General features: G+C 38.2%; 1 protein-coding gene across 1 annotated transcript; it reads right to left on the reverse strand.

The window, feature by feature from the left end:
• Positions 1-15,750: 15,750 nt before the first annotated feature.
• On the reverse strand, positions 15,751-16,500 carry SPIN4 (spindlin family member 4; the record flags this gene model as incomplete). Its single annotated transcript, XM_079727447.1, has 1 exon — positions 15,751-16,500. The coding sequence occupies one exon, from the start codon at positions 16,498-16,500 to the stop codon at positions 15,751-15,753; it is 750 nt and encodes a 249-aa protein (XP_079583573.1).
• Positions 16,501-17,562: the final 1,062 nt, after the last annotated feature.

The raw sequence follows: 17,562 nt of genomic DNA on the forward strand, positions 1-17,562 counted from the left end.
TCTCTGCCTGAGCTGGGACATCCATCTTCTCCCCATCGGACATTGGTGCTCTTGGTTTTCAGGCCTTAAAGCTCTGTCTGTGACTTAAACTTCTGGCTCCCTGGTTCTCTGGTCTTCAGACTCAGACTGAATTATGTCACTGGCTTTCCTGGGTCTCTATATAGTATACGGTAGATTGTGGGACTTCTCGGCCTCTGTAATCACTTTAAACAATTCTTATAATAAATGAATGAATGAATGAATGAATGAATGAATAAATAAATAGTTAAATAAATAAATGTCTTATAAGGTTTTCTTTTCCTCTGGAGATCTCTGAGTAAAATAGATTTTGGTACAGAGAGTGGTTAAACAGTAAAATAATTTTAAATATGAGTTTTCTGAAACTGTTCTGGGGTTTCTGGAATTGCCTCTCTAATCTGATTAGATTTAAATAAGATAATGAGATAATATATATGATGCTTTCAAACATTTTTAGAAAACTGATTACCCCTAACGTTTCTAGATAAAGTGGTGAAAGAAAAGAATGAGCTCAAGGACTCAAATTTCAGTTCAAGAGGTGCATAACAACCTAAGAGCTTCTATATGTACCCTGAAGGAGTCCCTTATTTCCTGTAGTCAGAGGGCTGAAATTGTTGAAAATTATGTGCAGAACTTCATCTTGTATTGGCTAAATTAGAGTGTTAGTTAAACTCCCAGCCTTGTCTACTTTTAAAGTGAGGTCATATACTGGGAAATAATAGGATCCTGTAAATTGAAATTGGAATGTGTGGGAAGATCCTCATGAAGCTGGAGACACTGAACCTTTAAATCCTGATGAGTTTTTATTGATAGTGGAAGAGGCCTCCCCATTCCCAGTGGAAGTTGCCTATATAATCTCAGTGGAAGTGACCTCCTGATCACCAGTGGAAGGGGAATCCCCTTCCTCTGTGGTATCAGTCTCCTCACCAACAGTAGAATAAGCCTTTCCACCTCTATCTGAGAGGATTAACTTGTACAGCTTGAGGAAATGACAATGACCTCTTTTGAGATAGTTGCCATGCAAGGCAATGCTGATTTTCCTAAGGATCCACCTCCATCACCCACTTTTGCTTCTAGACTTACAAATAGACACAAGTGCTAGCAGGCTCCTGAAAGTGAGATACACATTTTGACCCATGAGGAAGTATACTATGCTCCAAAAGAACCACTTGGATTTTCTAATTTATACAAGCAGCAATCCTGTGGAAACATATTTGGAAGTGGATACTATAGATATGGGATAATGGTAGAAGAAAAATAAAGTTGGATCAGGTCAAATTTATTGATATGGGCTCACAAAGCAGAGATTCTGCATTTAATATTGAAGTTTGGGGGGTTAGAAAGAGCTTTAACGGTTGGTTGGTTGGCTGAAACATGGACCAAGAGATAGCCCACCACCAGTAAATTGGAAATAATCAATGGCTTAATGAAGGGATTCAGAGGCATAGGTAGATCGGGATGTTAGAGTGGATTTGTCATTTAAAACCTACTCACACAATGAGAGTCCAGAGGGCATAACTTTCTCTGATACTTTAAGAAATATATCTGTGAAGGAAGCCCCAACATCCTTGAAGAATTTTGTGATCACTCTTCTCTGTAGGCCAGACCTTATATTGGGAACCATAGCCAAACAATTGGAAAACATAAATGTGACTGAGGTAATTGGATAGGGGTATTAGGGGCCAAGTGGTGGCACTCAACTGCCAAAGGCAAGGTGGATGTGACTACTGTAATGGACAGCAGAGTCAAAGCAGCAATCAGAATAGTCTGACGCATGCTGACCTATGGCATTGGTTAGCTAATCATGGTGTTCCTGAAAGTGAAATAGGTAAGAAGCCTACTAAATTTTTACTTTGTCTGTATAAGCAGAAAAGTTCTAAGTAAGTAATCAAAGGTATAACTTGGATCAAAAACAGAGAATCACAGGCCTGCAATCAACTCCCTAATGAGCCAATTAATATACCAGAACCTCTTGAATTACAGGGAGACTGGGTCCCCTTAAAGGAAGGACACCAATACACTACCAAAATTTTATATTGTTAATCTTTCCCAAAGGGACTTCCCAAAAGGGACCTATGATCTTTTACCAGGGAAATTGTACATTGAGGTAAAGGAAATAATCAGATGTTTTGGGGACTACTGGACACTGGCTCTGAACTGACACTGATTCCAGGAAACCAAAAACATCACTGTGGCCCTCCAATCAGAGTAGGGGCTAATGGAGGTCAGGTGAGCAATGGAGTTTTAGTTCAGATCTGTCTAACAGTGGGCCCAGTGTGTTCCTGAACTCATCCCCTGATTACTTCCCCAGTTCCAGAATGCATTATTAGAATAGACATACTTAGAAGTTGGCAGAATCCCCACATAGGTTTCCTGATCTGTGGAATGAGGAATATAAAGGTGGAAAGGCTAAGTGGAAGCTATTAGAATTACCTCTAACTGAGAAACTAGTAAATTAAGAGGAATACCTGTGCTCGCTTCGGCGGCGCATATACTAGAATTGGAGTGATACAGAGAAGATTAGCATGACCCCTGTGCAAGGATGACATGCAGATTTGTGAAGCGTTCCATATTAAAAAAAAAAAAGGAATACTGCATTCTTGGAAGGACTGCAAAGATTAGTGCCACTATCAAGGACTTAATATGTGCAGAAGTAGTGGTTCCTAGCACATACCCATTCAACTCTCCTATCTGGCCTGTGCATAAGACAGATCTTGAAGAATGTTAGTGGATTATCATAAGCTTAAGCAGGTGGTGACTCCAATTGAAGCTCATGTACCAGATGTGGTTTCATTGTTTGAGCAAGTTAACATAATTCTTGATACTTGGTGTGTACCTATTGATCTAATAAATGATTGTTTCCTCCATTCTTGTCCATATGGTCCTCCAGAAGTAGTTTGCTTTCAACTAGTAAGGCCAGCAATACACCTTCATTGTCCTAACTGAGACAGTACGACAATTCTCCATCCCTATGTCATAATCTTGTTCACAGGGAACTTGTTCACCTTTTCCTTCCACAAAATATCACACTAATCTATTACATTGATGACATTATTCTGATTGGACCTAGTGATCAAGAAGTAGCAACTTCTCTATATTCATTAGTAAGACGTTTGCATGTTAGAGGGTGAGAAATAAATCCAACTAAAATTCAGGGGCCTTCTACCTCAGTGAAATTTCTAGGGGTCAAGTCAAGATATTCCTCCTAACATGAATTGTCTAACGTGAATTGCTGTTGCATCTGAACTTTCTACAACCAAGAAAGAAGTCATGGGACTTCTTGGCCTCTATAATCACATGAGATAATTCTTACAATGAATGAAGGAATGAATGAATGAATCTTATTGGTTTTGTTTCTCTGGAGAACCCTGACTATACACCAATACATCTGAATTCACATGGTGCATATGCACCCCTCTAACACTTTAAAGATATTTATCACATTCATTTTACGTTGTTTTGTACAGCTTTATACACACCTTATTAGTCTGAAGGCTACTTGAAGGATAAAAGACTACGTGTTATTCATCATGATATTCCAGCATACCCTCTAGAAAAATGTCTTGCACATTTTGTTTCATTATATGAATAAAAGAAAGATAAAGTAACCAAGTACTAATCAAAGTAACTACAGCAGAAAGCCTGATTTCTGAGAAACACATATGTATGTGGCTTTCTTTGGGAAGAATTTAGAAGATGTCTTTAAAAACGAGCCTATATTCTTTATGTTATGAATACTTAATGAAGGGTGGATGTGGAAAATAAGTGAAGGAAAGAAAACATGAATTCTTTTCATTTTCAAAAACCCTAAATATGGTTTAAGCAGTCATGAGTAAATCCAGAAACAGAATTAATTAGTTCAGTAAAATAATGAGCCAATTTATTGATATTTTTTTCTATTTTTATAAAAAGGACTTTGTCCAAACAATGGACAATATAGACCTTTTACATCTCATTCTCATGTTTTGAGCCTGTTCAGATACAGACTAAAAGAGAAAAAAGGAAGATCATTTCACACCTATATTTACTAGTTTAGCCTTTGATTCTATGTTCTTTCCTTTTAAATTCACACTCTCAAAATCTTGCCCATCCCCATCCTGCACCTTAACTCTCTGATCTCCACAGATAAATCATAATCCAGAGGTCTTTCCTTACATAGTTAATCAGCTGCAATATTAATTCTTCTTCACAATGCTCCTTAACATTCATTTCTAAAAATGTTAGCTTACAAATGTCTATGTGAATTTTTGTTGCAACCATTCAGATAGAATCCTTTGTTCCAGCCTCTGACATTTTTACCACATCATTCAAGACTGTCTGGTGGAATTCTGGAGGTACGCAAACTTGAATACTCATTTTGACTTCATCTCTCTTCAATCTCCTTATCTGAAGAAACCGGGAATCAGAGTTAGCAAGCTGGCAGAACCAGGGCATGGATACAGTAGAAGTGGGGGTTTCTCTAGGGATGTCAAAGAGAAAAGAAGACCCATAGTCAAATGGAGCAAAGGAGACAAAGCACAAGTGAGATCTTGTTTGATGATGAAGGAGGTATTTTAAATCAGATTATTTGATGAGTGAAACTGGGACACTTTTCATATTTTTGCTCAAAACAAGTGATCTCCTATCTCACTGAGAATAAATTCCAAGCGTTTTACAGTGGTCCACAAGATTTATACATGGATCTGGCCCTTGACAAACTCTCTGATCTCGTCTCCTCCAATTCTCCTCCTTGCTCACTTCCAATCTGGGCACACTAGGCTGCTATCACAAACCTCCTGACACATTATATCTGAAGGCATAAGCAACATGGTTTGCACCCTCACTTTATTCAGGTGTTTACTCAAATGTCGTCTGTTCTGAGAGGACTTCTCTATACATATATAGAGAATAACATGCCCAAGACCCCATTCTGTCACTGTACTTACACTGCTTTACCTTTTTTTCAAAGCAATCATCACAACCTGACATATGTATAAAGTGTGTTGGGAGGAAGAAGATGAGAATCTATCTCCACCCAGCATGATGTAAGCTGTAAGAACTATGGGAGCAAGGATTTTGTTTCTGGCTATTTTCCTCTCCTAAAACAGTGTCATAACCACTGTGCAGTCCTGCCTCTGATTTAGTGTCAGAATGTGAGAGAACTCTGATATCACCAAGGAACAATAAAAAACCTTATTCTAGATTGGTGGTCCAAGGAGAAGGGGATGATTGTCTGGCTCTTCTTAATAGAATGAATGTAAGTTTCAAGAGAATAGAGACTTTGGCAGTTTTGTTCACTGCCTGGTCAAGGTTGAGCCTCCCTCTGACTCAAAGCAACAAGGTATGATATCAATATTATCATGAAATAGTCTGAAACTTGGTTCTAGTCAAGGAGTCCAGAAAGATAGGGGGTAAAGGCATAGTTGGTGAACACAGAATTCTACATTGATCTTTTTTTCTGTTTTCCTCCCACTGAAACATGGTTCCATATTTTGCTCACTTCTGTATACTTAACCTCTAAAACAGAGATAGAACTAGAGTGAAACTTTGCTATGTCTCAATAAAAAGTTGTGAGATATTTCCAAATCACGATGAGACAATATGAGGCCTAAAGGCCAGGGATATAAATGTGGTGGTGGCTGTCTTCCTCCTCCCATTAGGATATATGCTCTAAAAGAGCAGGGATTTTGTTGAGATTGTTTACCGTTCTATCTCCAGCTTTTAGGCCAGGGCTGAGCCTCTCTCTCTTACTGTATGTTAAAAGCCCAGTGTCATCACGGAATAATATAATTCTTGGTTCAGGACTTGGGGCCTAGTGAGAGAGCAAGGACTAGGAGGCATTATCATATACCTAAAATTTATATACAGTTGTATTTTTGGTTGTTGTCTAAAGACAAACTATACAGTTTGTCATATAGTACATATTCATCCCTCTAAGACTTTAATGATATTTATCACACTTTTTTTATGTTCTTATGTAACATTTTATACCCACCTTATATCTTTGTTATTGGACTGAAGGCTACTTGAAAGATAAAAGACCATGTGTTAAACAAAGATTTTGTTTTGTCCACTGCTATGTCTCAAACTCTTAAAACAGGGCCAGGGCTGCCCATTTCCTCCTCAGAGGTGGACAGGTGGAGACAAAGGGGCAGCTGTTGGCTTTGGGCTACGGGAATCTTCATGCACTCGCAGAGCTTGCCACAGTTGTTCCAGTATCCTTTGTTGAAAAGACTCTCTTTCCTTCATTAAATTGCTTTTGCATCCTGTTAAAAACGAGTCAACTCGGGAGACCTTCAAGATTGCGGAGGAGTAAGACATGGAGATAAACTTCCTCCCCACAAATACATCAGAAATATATCTACATGTGGAACAACTACTACAGAATTCTGGAAGAAGACCTTAGACTTCCCAAAAGGCAAAAAACTCCCCCACGTACTTGGCCGTGTGGATAACAGGGTCTTGGTTCTCTGGCCAGGTATCAGGCCTGTGCCTCTGAAGTGGGAGAGCTGATTTCAGGACATTTGTCTAAAGGAAATGCCCAGGCTCCACGTACTTTCAAATGGTGAAAGCTTTCCCAGAGATGTCCATCTCAATGTTAAGACCCAGCCCCATTCAACGACCAGCAAGCTACAGTGGTGGACACCTGTGCCAAACAACTAGTAAGACAGGAACACAAGCCCACCCATTAGCAGAGAGGGGGCCTAACATCACAATAAGATCACAGATACCACAAAACACACCACCAGACATGGTGCTGCCCACTAGAAAGACAGGATACAGCCTCATCTACTATAAGACAGGCACCAGTCCCTTCCACCAGGAAGCATACACAACGAACTGAACGAACCGTAGTCACTGGAGGCACACACCAAAAACAACGGGAACTATAAACCTGCAGCCTGTGAGAAGGAGACCCCAATAACAGTAAGTAAGCAAAATGAGAATACGGAAAAACACACAGCAGATGAAGGAGCAAGGTAAAAACCCACCAGAAAAAACAAATCAAGAGGAAATAAGCAGTCTACCTGAAAAAGAATTCAGAGTAATGAGAGTAAAGAGCAAACAATGATGAACAACAACAAAAAAAATGAAATTAAAAATTCTTTAGAAGGGATCAATAGCAGAATAACTGAGGCAGAAGAACGGATAAGTGACCTGGAAGATAAAATAGTGGAAATAACCACTGCAGATAAGAATTTTAAAAAAATGAAAAGAATTAAGGACAGTCTCAGAGACCTCTGGGACAACATTAAATACACCAACATTAGAATTATGGGGTTCGCAGAAGAAGAAGAGAAGAAAGGGACTGACAAAATGTTTGAAGAGATTATGGTTGAAAACTTCCCTAATATGGGAAAGGAAATAGTCAATCAAGTCCAGGAAGCACACAGAGTCCAATACAGGATAAATCCAAGGAGAAACATGCTAAGACACATAATAATCAAACTTTCAAAAATTAAATACAAAGAAAAAATATTAAGAGCAGCAATGGAAAAGCAACAAATAACATACATGGGAATCCCAATGACATTAACAGTTGATCTTTCAGCAGAAACTCTGCAAGCCAGGAGGGAGTGGCAGACATATTTAAAGTGATGAAAGGGAAAAACCTACAACCAACATTATTCTACCAAGCAAAGATCTCATCCAGATTTGATGACGAAATTAAAATCTTTACACACCAGCAAAAGTGAAGATAATTCAGCACCACCAAACCAGCTTTACAACAAATGCTAAAGGAACTTCTCTAGTCAGGAGACACAAGAGAAGGAAAAGACCAACAATAACAAACCCAAAACAATTAAGAAAATGGAAATAGGAACATACATATGGATAACTGCCTTAAATGTAAATGGATTAAATGCTCCAACCAAAAAACATAGACAGGATGAATGGATACAAAAACAAGACCCATATATATGTTGTTTACATGAGACACACTTCAGACCTAGGGACACATACAGACTAAAGGTGAAGGGATGGAAAAAGACATTCCATGCAAATGGAAATCAAAAGAAAGCTGGAGTAGCAATTTTCATATCAGAAAAAGTAGACTTAAAAAAAAGACTATTACAAGAGACAAAGAAGGACACTACCTAATGATCAAGGGAAAAATCCAAGAAGAATATATAACAATTGCAAATATTTATGCACCCAACACAGAAGCACCTCAATGCATAATGCAAATGCTAACAGCCATGAAAGGGGAAATTGACAGTAACACAATCATAGTAGGGTACTCTAAAACCTCACTTTCAACAATGGACAGTTCATCCAAAATGAAAATAAATAAGGAAACACAAGCTTTAAATGACACATTAAAAAAGATGGACTTAATGGATATTTATAGGGCATCCCATTCAGAAACAACAAAATACACTTTCTTCTCAAGTGCTCATGGAATATTCTCCAAGGTAGATCATATCTTGGGTCACAAAACAAGCCTTGGTAAATTTAAGAAATTAGAAATTGTGTCAAATATCATTTCCCACAACAATGCCTTGAGACTAGTTATCAATTACAGGAAAAAGTCTGTTAAAAAAAAAACACATGGAGGCTAACAATACACTACATAATAAACAAGAGACTACTGAACAAATCAATGAGGAAAACAAAAAATACCGAGAAACAAATGAAAATACACAGACCATAACCCAAAACCTACGGGATGCAGCAAAAGCAGTTCTAAGAGGGAAGTTTATAGCAATACACTCCTACCTCAAGAAACAAGAAATGACTCAAATAAACAACCTATCCTTACACCTGTATCAATTAGAGAAACAAGAACAAAACCCCACAAAGTTAGCAGAAGGAAAGAAATCATAAAGATCAGATCAGAAATAAATGAAGGAAACAACAGTAAAGATGAATAAAACTAAAACCTGGTACTTAGAGAAGATAAACAAATTCATAAACCATTAGCCAGACTCATCAAGAACAAAAGAGAGAAGACTCAAATTAATAGAATTAGAAATGAAAAAGGAGAAGTAAAAACTAACACTCCAGAAACACATAGGATCATGAGAGATCAGTACAAGCAACTATATGCCAATAGAATGGACAACCTGGAAGAAATTGACAAATTCTTAGAAAAGCATAACTTTCTGAGACTGAATCAGAAAGAAATAGAAAATACAAACAGACCAATCACAAGCACTGAAATTGAAACTGTGATTAGAAATGTTCCAACAAACAAAAGCCTAGGACCAGATGGCTTCACAGGCGAATTCTATCAAACATTGAGAGAAGAGCTAACACCTATCCTTCTCAAACACTTCCAAAATATAGCAGAGGGAGGAACACACCCAAACTCATTCTACAAGGCCACAGTCACTCTGATACCCAAGCCAGGCAAAGATGTCACAAAGAAAGAAAACTACAGGCTAATATCACTGATGAAAAGAGATGCAAAAATCCTCAACCAAATACTAGCAAACAGAATCCAACAGCACATTAAAAGGATCATACACCATGATCAAGTGGGGTTTATTCCAGGAACGCAAGGATTCTTCAATATATGCAAATCAATATATGTGATAAACCATATTAAAAACTTGAAGGAGAAAATACTTTGGCTCATCTCAATCCATGAAGAAAAAAAAAGCTTTTGAGAAAATTCAAGACCCATTTATGATAAAAACCCTCCAGAAAGCAGGCACAGAGGGAACTTATCTCAACATAATAAAGGACATATATGACAAACCCACAGTCAACATTGTTCTCTATGGTGAAAAAGTGAAACCATTTCCACTAAGATCAGGAACAAGACAAGGTGGTCCACTCTCACCACTCTTATTCAACATAGTTTTGGAAGTTTTAGCCACAGCAATCAGAGAAGAAAAAGAAATCCAAATTGGAAAAGAAGAAATAAAGCTGTCATTGTTTGCAGATGACATGATCCTATACATAGAGATTCCTAAAGATGCTACCAGAAAACTACTCGAGCTAATCAATGAATTTGGTAAATGGCAGGATACAAAATCAATGCACAGAAATCTCTTGCATCCCTATACACTAATGATGATAAACCTGAAAGAGAAATTAAGGAAAGACTCCTACTTACCACTGCGATGGAAAGAATAAAATATCTAGGAATAAACCTACCTAAGGAGACAAATGACCTGTATGTAGAAAATTATGACACTGATGAAAGAAATTAAAGATGATAAGAACAGATGGAGAGGTATACCATGTTCTTGGAGTGGAAGAATCAACATTGGGAAAATAATTATATTACCCAAAGCAATCTACAGATTGAATGCAATCCCTATCAAACTACCAATGGCATTTTTCTCAGAACTAGAACGAAAAATTTCACAATTTGTATGGAAACACAAAAGACTCTGAGTAGCCAAAGCAATCTTGAGAATTAAAAACGGAGATGGAAGAATCAGGCTCCCAGACTTCAGACTATACTACAAAGCTACAGTAATTAAGACAGTATGGTACTGGCACAAATACAGAAACATAGATCAATGGAACAGGATAGAAAGCCCAGAGATAAACCCACGCACATATGATCACCTTATATTTGATAAAAGATGCAAGAATATACCATGGAGAAAAGACAGCCTCTTTGATAAGTGGTGCTAGGAAAACTGAACAGCTACATGTAAAAGAATGAATTTAGAACACTGCCTAACACCATACACAAAAATAAACCCAAGATGGATTAAATACCTAAATGTAAGGATAGACAGTATAAAACTCTTAGAGGAAAAGATAGGCAGAACTCTCTATGACATAAATCACAGGAAGATGTTTTTTGACCCATCTCCTAGAAAAATGGAAATAAGAATAAAGAAATGGGACCTAATGAACCTTAAAAGCTTTTGCACAACAAAGGAAACCAGAGATAAGACGAAAAGACAACCCTCTGATTGGAATAAAATAGTTGCAAATGAAGCAACTGACAAAGGATTAATCTCCAAAATTTACAAGCAGCTCGTGCAGCTCAATATCAAAAAAAAAAAAACAAACAATCCAAAAATGGGCAGAAGACCTAAATAGACATTTCTCCAAAGAAGATATACAGATTGCCATCAAACACATGAAAAGATGCTCAACATCACTAATCCTGAGATAATTGCAAATCAAAACTACAATGACGTATTACCTCACACAATTCAGAATGGCCATCATCAAAAAATGTAGAAACAATAAATGCTGAAGAGGGTGTGGAGAAAAGGGAACACTCTTGCACTGTTGGTGGGAATGTAAATTGATACAGCCACTATGGAGAACAGTATGGAGGTTCCTTAGAAAACTAAAAAGAGAACTACCATATGACCCATCAATCCCACTACTGGGCATATACCCTGAGAAAGCCACAGTTCCAAAAGAGTCATGTACCACAATGTTCATTGCAGCTCTACTTACAGTAACCAGGACATGGAACAACCTAAGTGCCCATCGACAGGTGAATGGATAAAGAAGATATGGCACATATAATCAATGGGATATTACTCAGACATAAAAAGAAACGAAATTGAGTTTTTTGTAGTGACGTGGATGGACCTAGAGTCCGTCATACAGAGTGAAGTAAGTCAGAAAGAGATAAACAAACACTGTATGCTAACACATATACATGGAGTCTAAAAAAACTAAAGTTTCTGAAGAATCTAGGGACAGGACCAGAATAAAGACGAAGACATAGAGAATGGACTTGAGGACATGGGGATGGGGAAGGGTAAGCTGTGACGAAGTGAGAGAATTGCTTGGATATATATACACTACCAAATGTAAAATAGCTAGTGGGAAGCCGCTGCATAGCAGAGGGAAATCAGCTCGGTGCTTTGTGATCACCTAGAGGAGTGTTATACAGAGGATGGGAGTGAGATGCAAGAGGGAGGTGATATGGGGATCCATGTACACACATAGGTGGTTCACTTTGTTATACAGCAGCAACTACCCCAATATTGTAAAGCAATTATACTCCAGTAAAGATGTTAAAAAAAAAAAGTGCCAGGATTGGCACTAGCCCTAATCTGAGTGTCAGAAAGTGGGATAACTCCAAAATTATGGGAAACCATAAGGTCTATTTCTAGTCTTGAGGTCAGGGGTTGGTGGTAGATATCTGTCTCACTACAGCCAGGATAAAACCTTCTTGAGAGCTGAAATTTTGTCTTTTTCTTTCAGTTGCCAATACTGTGGTTAGGGTGAAGCCTCCCTGAGTGTTAGGAGTGGCAAAGTACCTAGAACAGCAACTTGCATTCTAAAGTCAGTGTTATTGGGTTTTTTTTGTTGTTGCAATCCACATCCCAATTTAAAAAAAAAGAAGATTCCCTAAAATAAAAACTAAAAGAAATTTCACGATATATAGTTAATATAAAAATTTCATGTTGAAATTTTTTAAAACCAAAAAAATCAATACTATTTTCAACTATGTTTATATTTTCAGTAAATATATAAAGCACAGACAAGATTCGCATTAAATTCATGATAGTGCATGCCTCTGCAGTGGACGGAGATGCTATATTTTGCAAATATGCCAAAATGTTGACATTTGTTAATTTTGGGTGAAGGTAAACAGACGTTTTTTATATCTTTCATGCTTTCCATATTATGTTTTAATTTTTCAAAATAAAAAAATACAAAGAGAACTTAGAACTGTTATAGATGATGATTTTATAACAATGTTTTCAGAATTGAACATACCTAAGACATACACACGTGCAACACGCAAGGACATAAAGCATCTGAATACTACAATCAAGAAGCTTGGTAATAGAGAAAACTTTCAATTTTGTATTTCACAGAGAATATACATTCCTTTTTAATAGAAAGCTTGAATAAACCAATTACCATTGAAGAAATAAGAAAGCTGATTAAAGATCTACCATCAAAATTGTCACCAGGATTAGCCTGTTTTTACAGCTCATTGCTAGCTAATTTTTAAAGAACAAATAATTCTAATGCTATTTAAACTGTTCCAGAACACAGAAAAATGATTGAAAACACACAATTTCATTTTTTAAAGCTAGCATAATTTTAACAACAAAACTTGAAAAATACAATTTCACTTTGGAATGTAAATGCAATAATACTAAATAAAATACTGGTAAATAATACCCATCAATGTATCAAATGATTATTACACCATGACCAAGTAAGATTTATTCCAGAAACACAAATTTGTTTCAAAACATCAAATATCTACCACTCTAATTCACCGTGTCAACAAACTAAAGGAAAAAAAAGGTTATACTATTTTGTCAATAGATGCTGAAAAGACATTTGATAAAATTCAGGAGCCACTTTTAGTAATAATGCTATGCAAAACAGAAATAGAAGAAATACCCTAAACATGTTAATGGTTAATGACTATTTACAAATAACCAACAGCAAATGTCATATTAATAGGGAACACTAAAGACAATTATACGAAAATTAAGAACCAGACAGGCATGTCTGTCATAATCATTATTCAACATTGTTTTGGAGACTCCAGATCATGTAATAAAAATATTAACATTATAAGAAATACAATGATCTCTATTTGCAAGTGAGATGACTATATATCTACAAAGTACAAAACATTCTATTTTAAAAACCCAGTGTAATTCAGTGTATTTATTAAGCTGAAAATAGAAGGAATAAAAAATTTCTAGTTTGTCTATATTGCCAAAAATATAAATGAGGAGGAAAAAGTACTCAATTCAAAATGTCAAAATGTGACAAAAACTGTAAAAATATTTAGAGATAAATTTAATCAGATGTGATGGACCTATATAACATTACAAAAACAAAACCAAAAAAATTTAATGATGTACCAAAATTCTCGAGTATTAAAGATTAATATTATTATTAAAATAACCCTCTAAACAGAAATGCAGAAATGTAATACAATTCTAAGGCATCACAATTTTTTTTAAACATGGAAAGGATGCTTCCAATTTTTACATGAAAGAATGAAAGACAAATTATATAATAGAAGAAAAGACAAAAAACAAAAACAAAAACAAAACTAATGAGAGGGGACTTTCTTTACCAGAGTCCAAAGTTTATGGTCAAGCCAGGACAATTAAAACAATGTGATACTGGCTCAGGAACTTGAAAATGGGTGATTTATTTAATAAATGTGATAGCATAATCAGGTATCCAATATGAACAAAATGTATATTTGGACCTCTACCTCCATATACAAAAGTAAATTCCTGATGGATCAAACAGTTAAAGCTTAAAATTAATAAATTTTTTTAGAAAAAAATGTAGGTAAATATTTGTATGACTAGCGGTGGGGGCATTCAGCTGAAAAAAACAAGAAACCAAAGAGCTAAAAAGCAGAGAGGAATCTATCTAATTTTTTTTTAAACTGTAAAGTAGAAAAAGAAGATATCAATAAAGTCAAGATTAATGATAGAATGGAGAAAATCGTAACACATATGGGCTACAACTGATTAATACACACCACATAGTAAATATAGTTAGAATTCCTACAGATTTATACGGAAAAGATCAAAGATTCAATAGATAAATGAGCAAAGGATAAGCACTGGCAAATCACAAAAATGTCCAAATGGTAAAAAAACAAAAAATCTCACTGAGTTTTTCAATTAAAGAAACAATACTATGGGGCCTCCCTGGTGGCGCAGTGGTTGAGAGTCCGCCTGCCGATGCAGGGGATACGGGTTCGTGCCCCGGTCTGGGGGGATCCCATATGCCGCGGAGCGGCTGGGCCCGTGAGCCATGGCTGCTGGGCCTGCGCGTCCGGAGCCTGTGCTCCGCGGCGGGAGAGGCCACAACAGTGAGAGGCCCGCATACCACAAAAAAAAAAAAAAAAAAAAAGAAACAATACTATGTAATTTTTCACTGTTCGGATGTGCAAACATTAAAGAGTGCTGGAGAGGATGCTGGAAAATGAGCACTTTCATTTTAGATGGTAATTTTGTAATATCTCTTAAAATTAAATAAACACCTACCTAGCAGTCCCATTTCTGGGAAGCTACCCTATAGAAATAAATATTGTAGCAGTGCTATGGTGGAAAAACAAGAGAAAACTTAAAGACCATCAATAATAGAATGGTACATAAATGGTACCATTTTCGTACATAAATATGTACTGTGTATGCAGCTGTTAGGAGAAGGGAGGAAGACAAGGAGAAATAGAGGGAGAGGGGAAATGGGTGATTTATTTAATAAATGTGATGATACAATCAGGTATCCAATGTGAATAAAATGTATAGTTGGACATCTGTCTTATACCATATGGAGAGGGAGGAATGGGGGAGAGAGAGAGAGATATCTGTAGCTACTGATCAGAAGGATATGTCAAGGGAGAGAAACAATTACAGAGAAATAATGGGGCTTGCTCTTTCCGTAGAAAAGACTACAACAAACTTTCTTTAAGAGGATGGGGAAAACATGGAAGGATATACATTATGTTCTTAACACATTTTACCTGGGGAGAAAAAAATTGGTAAGGCAAAGAAAGAAATGGGGGGAGGTGGAGGATATAGCGTGTGTACACCATTTATTTTTCTTTATCTAGTTTTCCATTGTTCCAAATTTTACAAAAACTTTTCAATTTTCTATTAGCACCTGATTTAAAATTTTGATTACAGAACAAGGCAATATCAAAAGTACCAAAGTATACTTCGGGCAAAACTGTGGAACTAGTCAATGTAAGATTTGGAGGCACCGTAAGTAATAATAAATTCTTTAATCTCTGTCTTCAAAACTGTTCTCAAAAGTTCACACGACGTATTTTACATTTAATAGTTCCACAACTTTTGCAATAGCACAATGAATTTAGGGGGTTTTCACCAAACCATAGACATAAATGTGAATATCATCATCAAACTTAATGAAGTAGACAGATGGCTTGGCCACCACTTGATGGATGAAAATGCCGGTTCTCTTGGACCCATCATCTTTGGCGTGCTCCACCTGCTTGCCCACAAGGCTGTCGACAACTTCTCCAGGCTCCCGTTCTGCTGTAGGGAAATAGTAGTTGGAATCTGGAATGATGCGCAGGTCACCATCTTTGTAGTCATCCAGCAGCGTGTACATATAAAGGACTGGATCTTTCTCGTAGGTGATGTAAAACCAGGTGTCCATCACGGGGGCTCGCGCCAGGACCATGCCCTTCCATTCATTTTTCGTACCGTGCTCACCCTCAAACACATGACCTACTGCCTTGCCAATCAGGGAATCTGCCAGGCGCGAATCAATGCGAGGAGTTGGCACTCTCTCAGGAAGGATCTCTAGCGCTAAAACTCTCTTATCTCGGTGCAGTTCTAGTCCATACACACTATCTTTGCCATCATATTTGATGATATAGAGAGTAGGCTTCACGGAAACCTGCTCAAGCACGGTGCCCTTCCACTGCTCCACAGGCTCGTTGCCTTCCTTCCAGCCGTGTTGAATGCGGCAGCCCACAATGTTCCTACGGGTGAGGAAAGTGGGCTTGCGCCGCTGTTTCCTGTGGGTGTGCCTTTTCTTCATCAGGTATGCGGACACACCATCTACGCCCATCGGAGGCACTGTTGGGGGCGACATGGCTCGGGGTTTAAGGAGGCTCAGCAACGCTACCACTTACTAGATTAAGCTGACAAAAAGTCAGCACTATCCAGTATGAGATCTTTTTTCGTGATCTCCGAAAACAGAAAGATCCTGTCCTGTCCGTTCTCCTTCTCCCTTCCCCAAAGGCAAGGCAGAAACGCTCTAACTCTGACCGTGGGCACTAGGACAGCGGGGGCCTCTTGACAGTGTTCTTCTCTCCCGCCCGGCAGAAGTATCTGCAGCAGTGGCAGTTGCAGCAGGAGATGGCGGGCTTGCGTGTGCTGCCCGCGCCTTGCGCCCGCCCCGACTCCCAACCCTAAGTCTCCCGAATTGATCACTTAGCTGTTATCGATGGTGCTGCGGCTGCGGAACGGCGACGGAGAAGGAGAGGACGGGAAAGGGATAAGAGCGATGGCTGCAGCGCCAAAGTCGCGGGCGGCGGCGGGTCTCTGAGAAGTCCGCGCGGCCTCGGCTTAGCAATGTTGCTCTGCTCGGCCTAGCTCTGGCGCCAGGGTTTTTGCCGCTACGGGAACCCGACCCCTCAGAGCCCGCCTGAGCCTCGGCCCCGCCCCCGCCATTCCGCCTTCCGCTCAGCCAGCAGCAGCTGGGCGGGTTACTGTGCACACTGCGTTCTGTCCGCACAGTCACAGGCGCTCACTCCTTCATTTCCTCACGCGCCCCCCGACCGCTTCTCTCAAACCCAAGCCAGACTGGCCGGCTCCCTTACTCCTCTCTGGCCGTCTGTCGCCCGCCAGCCTCCTCAACAGCTTCTCCATCTGCTTTCTATCTTCCAGGAATTCCTCATAAAACCTTTTTTTTTTTTTTAATATTCAACACATACATACACAGAGTTTGTACATACAAAAATTTATTTTTTTTTCAGTTTAAGGATTATGAGACCGGATAAGTAAATGCCGTGTACAGTCCACCATCTTGATCCAAACTTTCCTTTTTATTTTCTATCTGGTCACTCACGGTAATGCTTTTCTAATACGTATATTTTTCTGAATGTAAAGTAAATGTACTGACACTGTGGAGATTTTCTGAAATTCAGTGAAA

The sequence above is a fragment of the Hyperoodon ampullatus genome (genome assembly GCF_949752795.1).
Source record: "Hyperoodon ampullatus genome assembly, chromosome: X".
NCBI lineage: Eukaryota > Metazoa > Chordata > Mammalia > Artiodactyla > Ziphiidae > Hyperoodon > Hyperoodon ampullatus.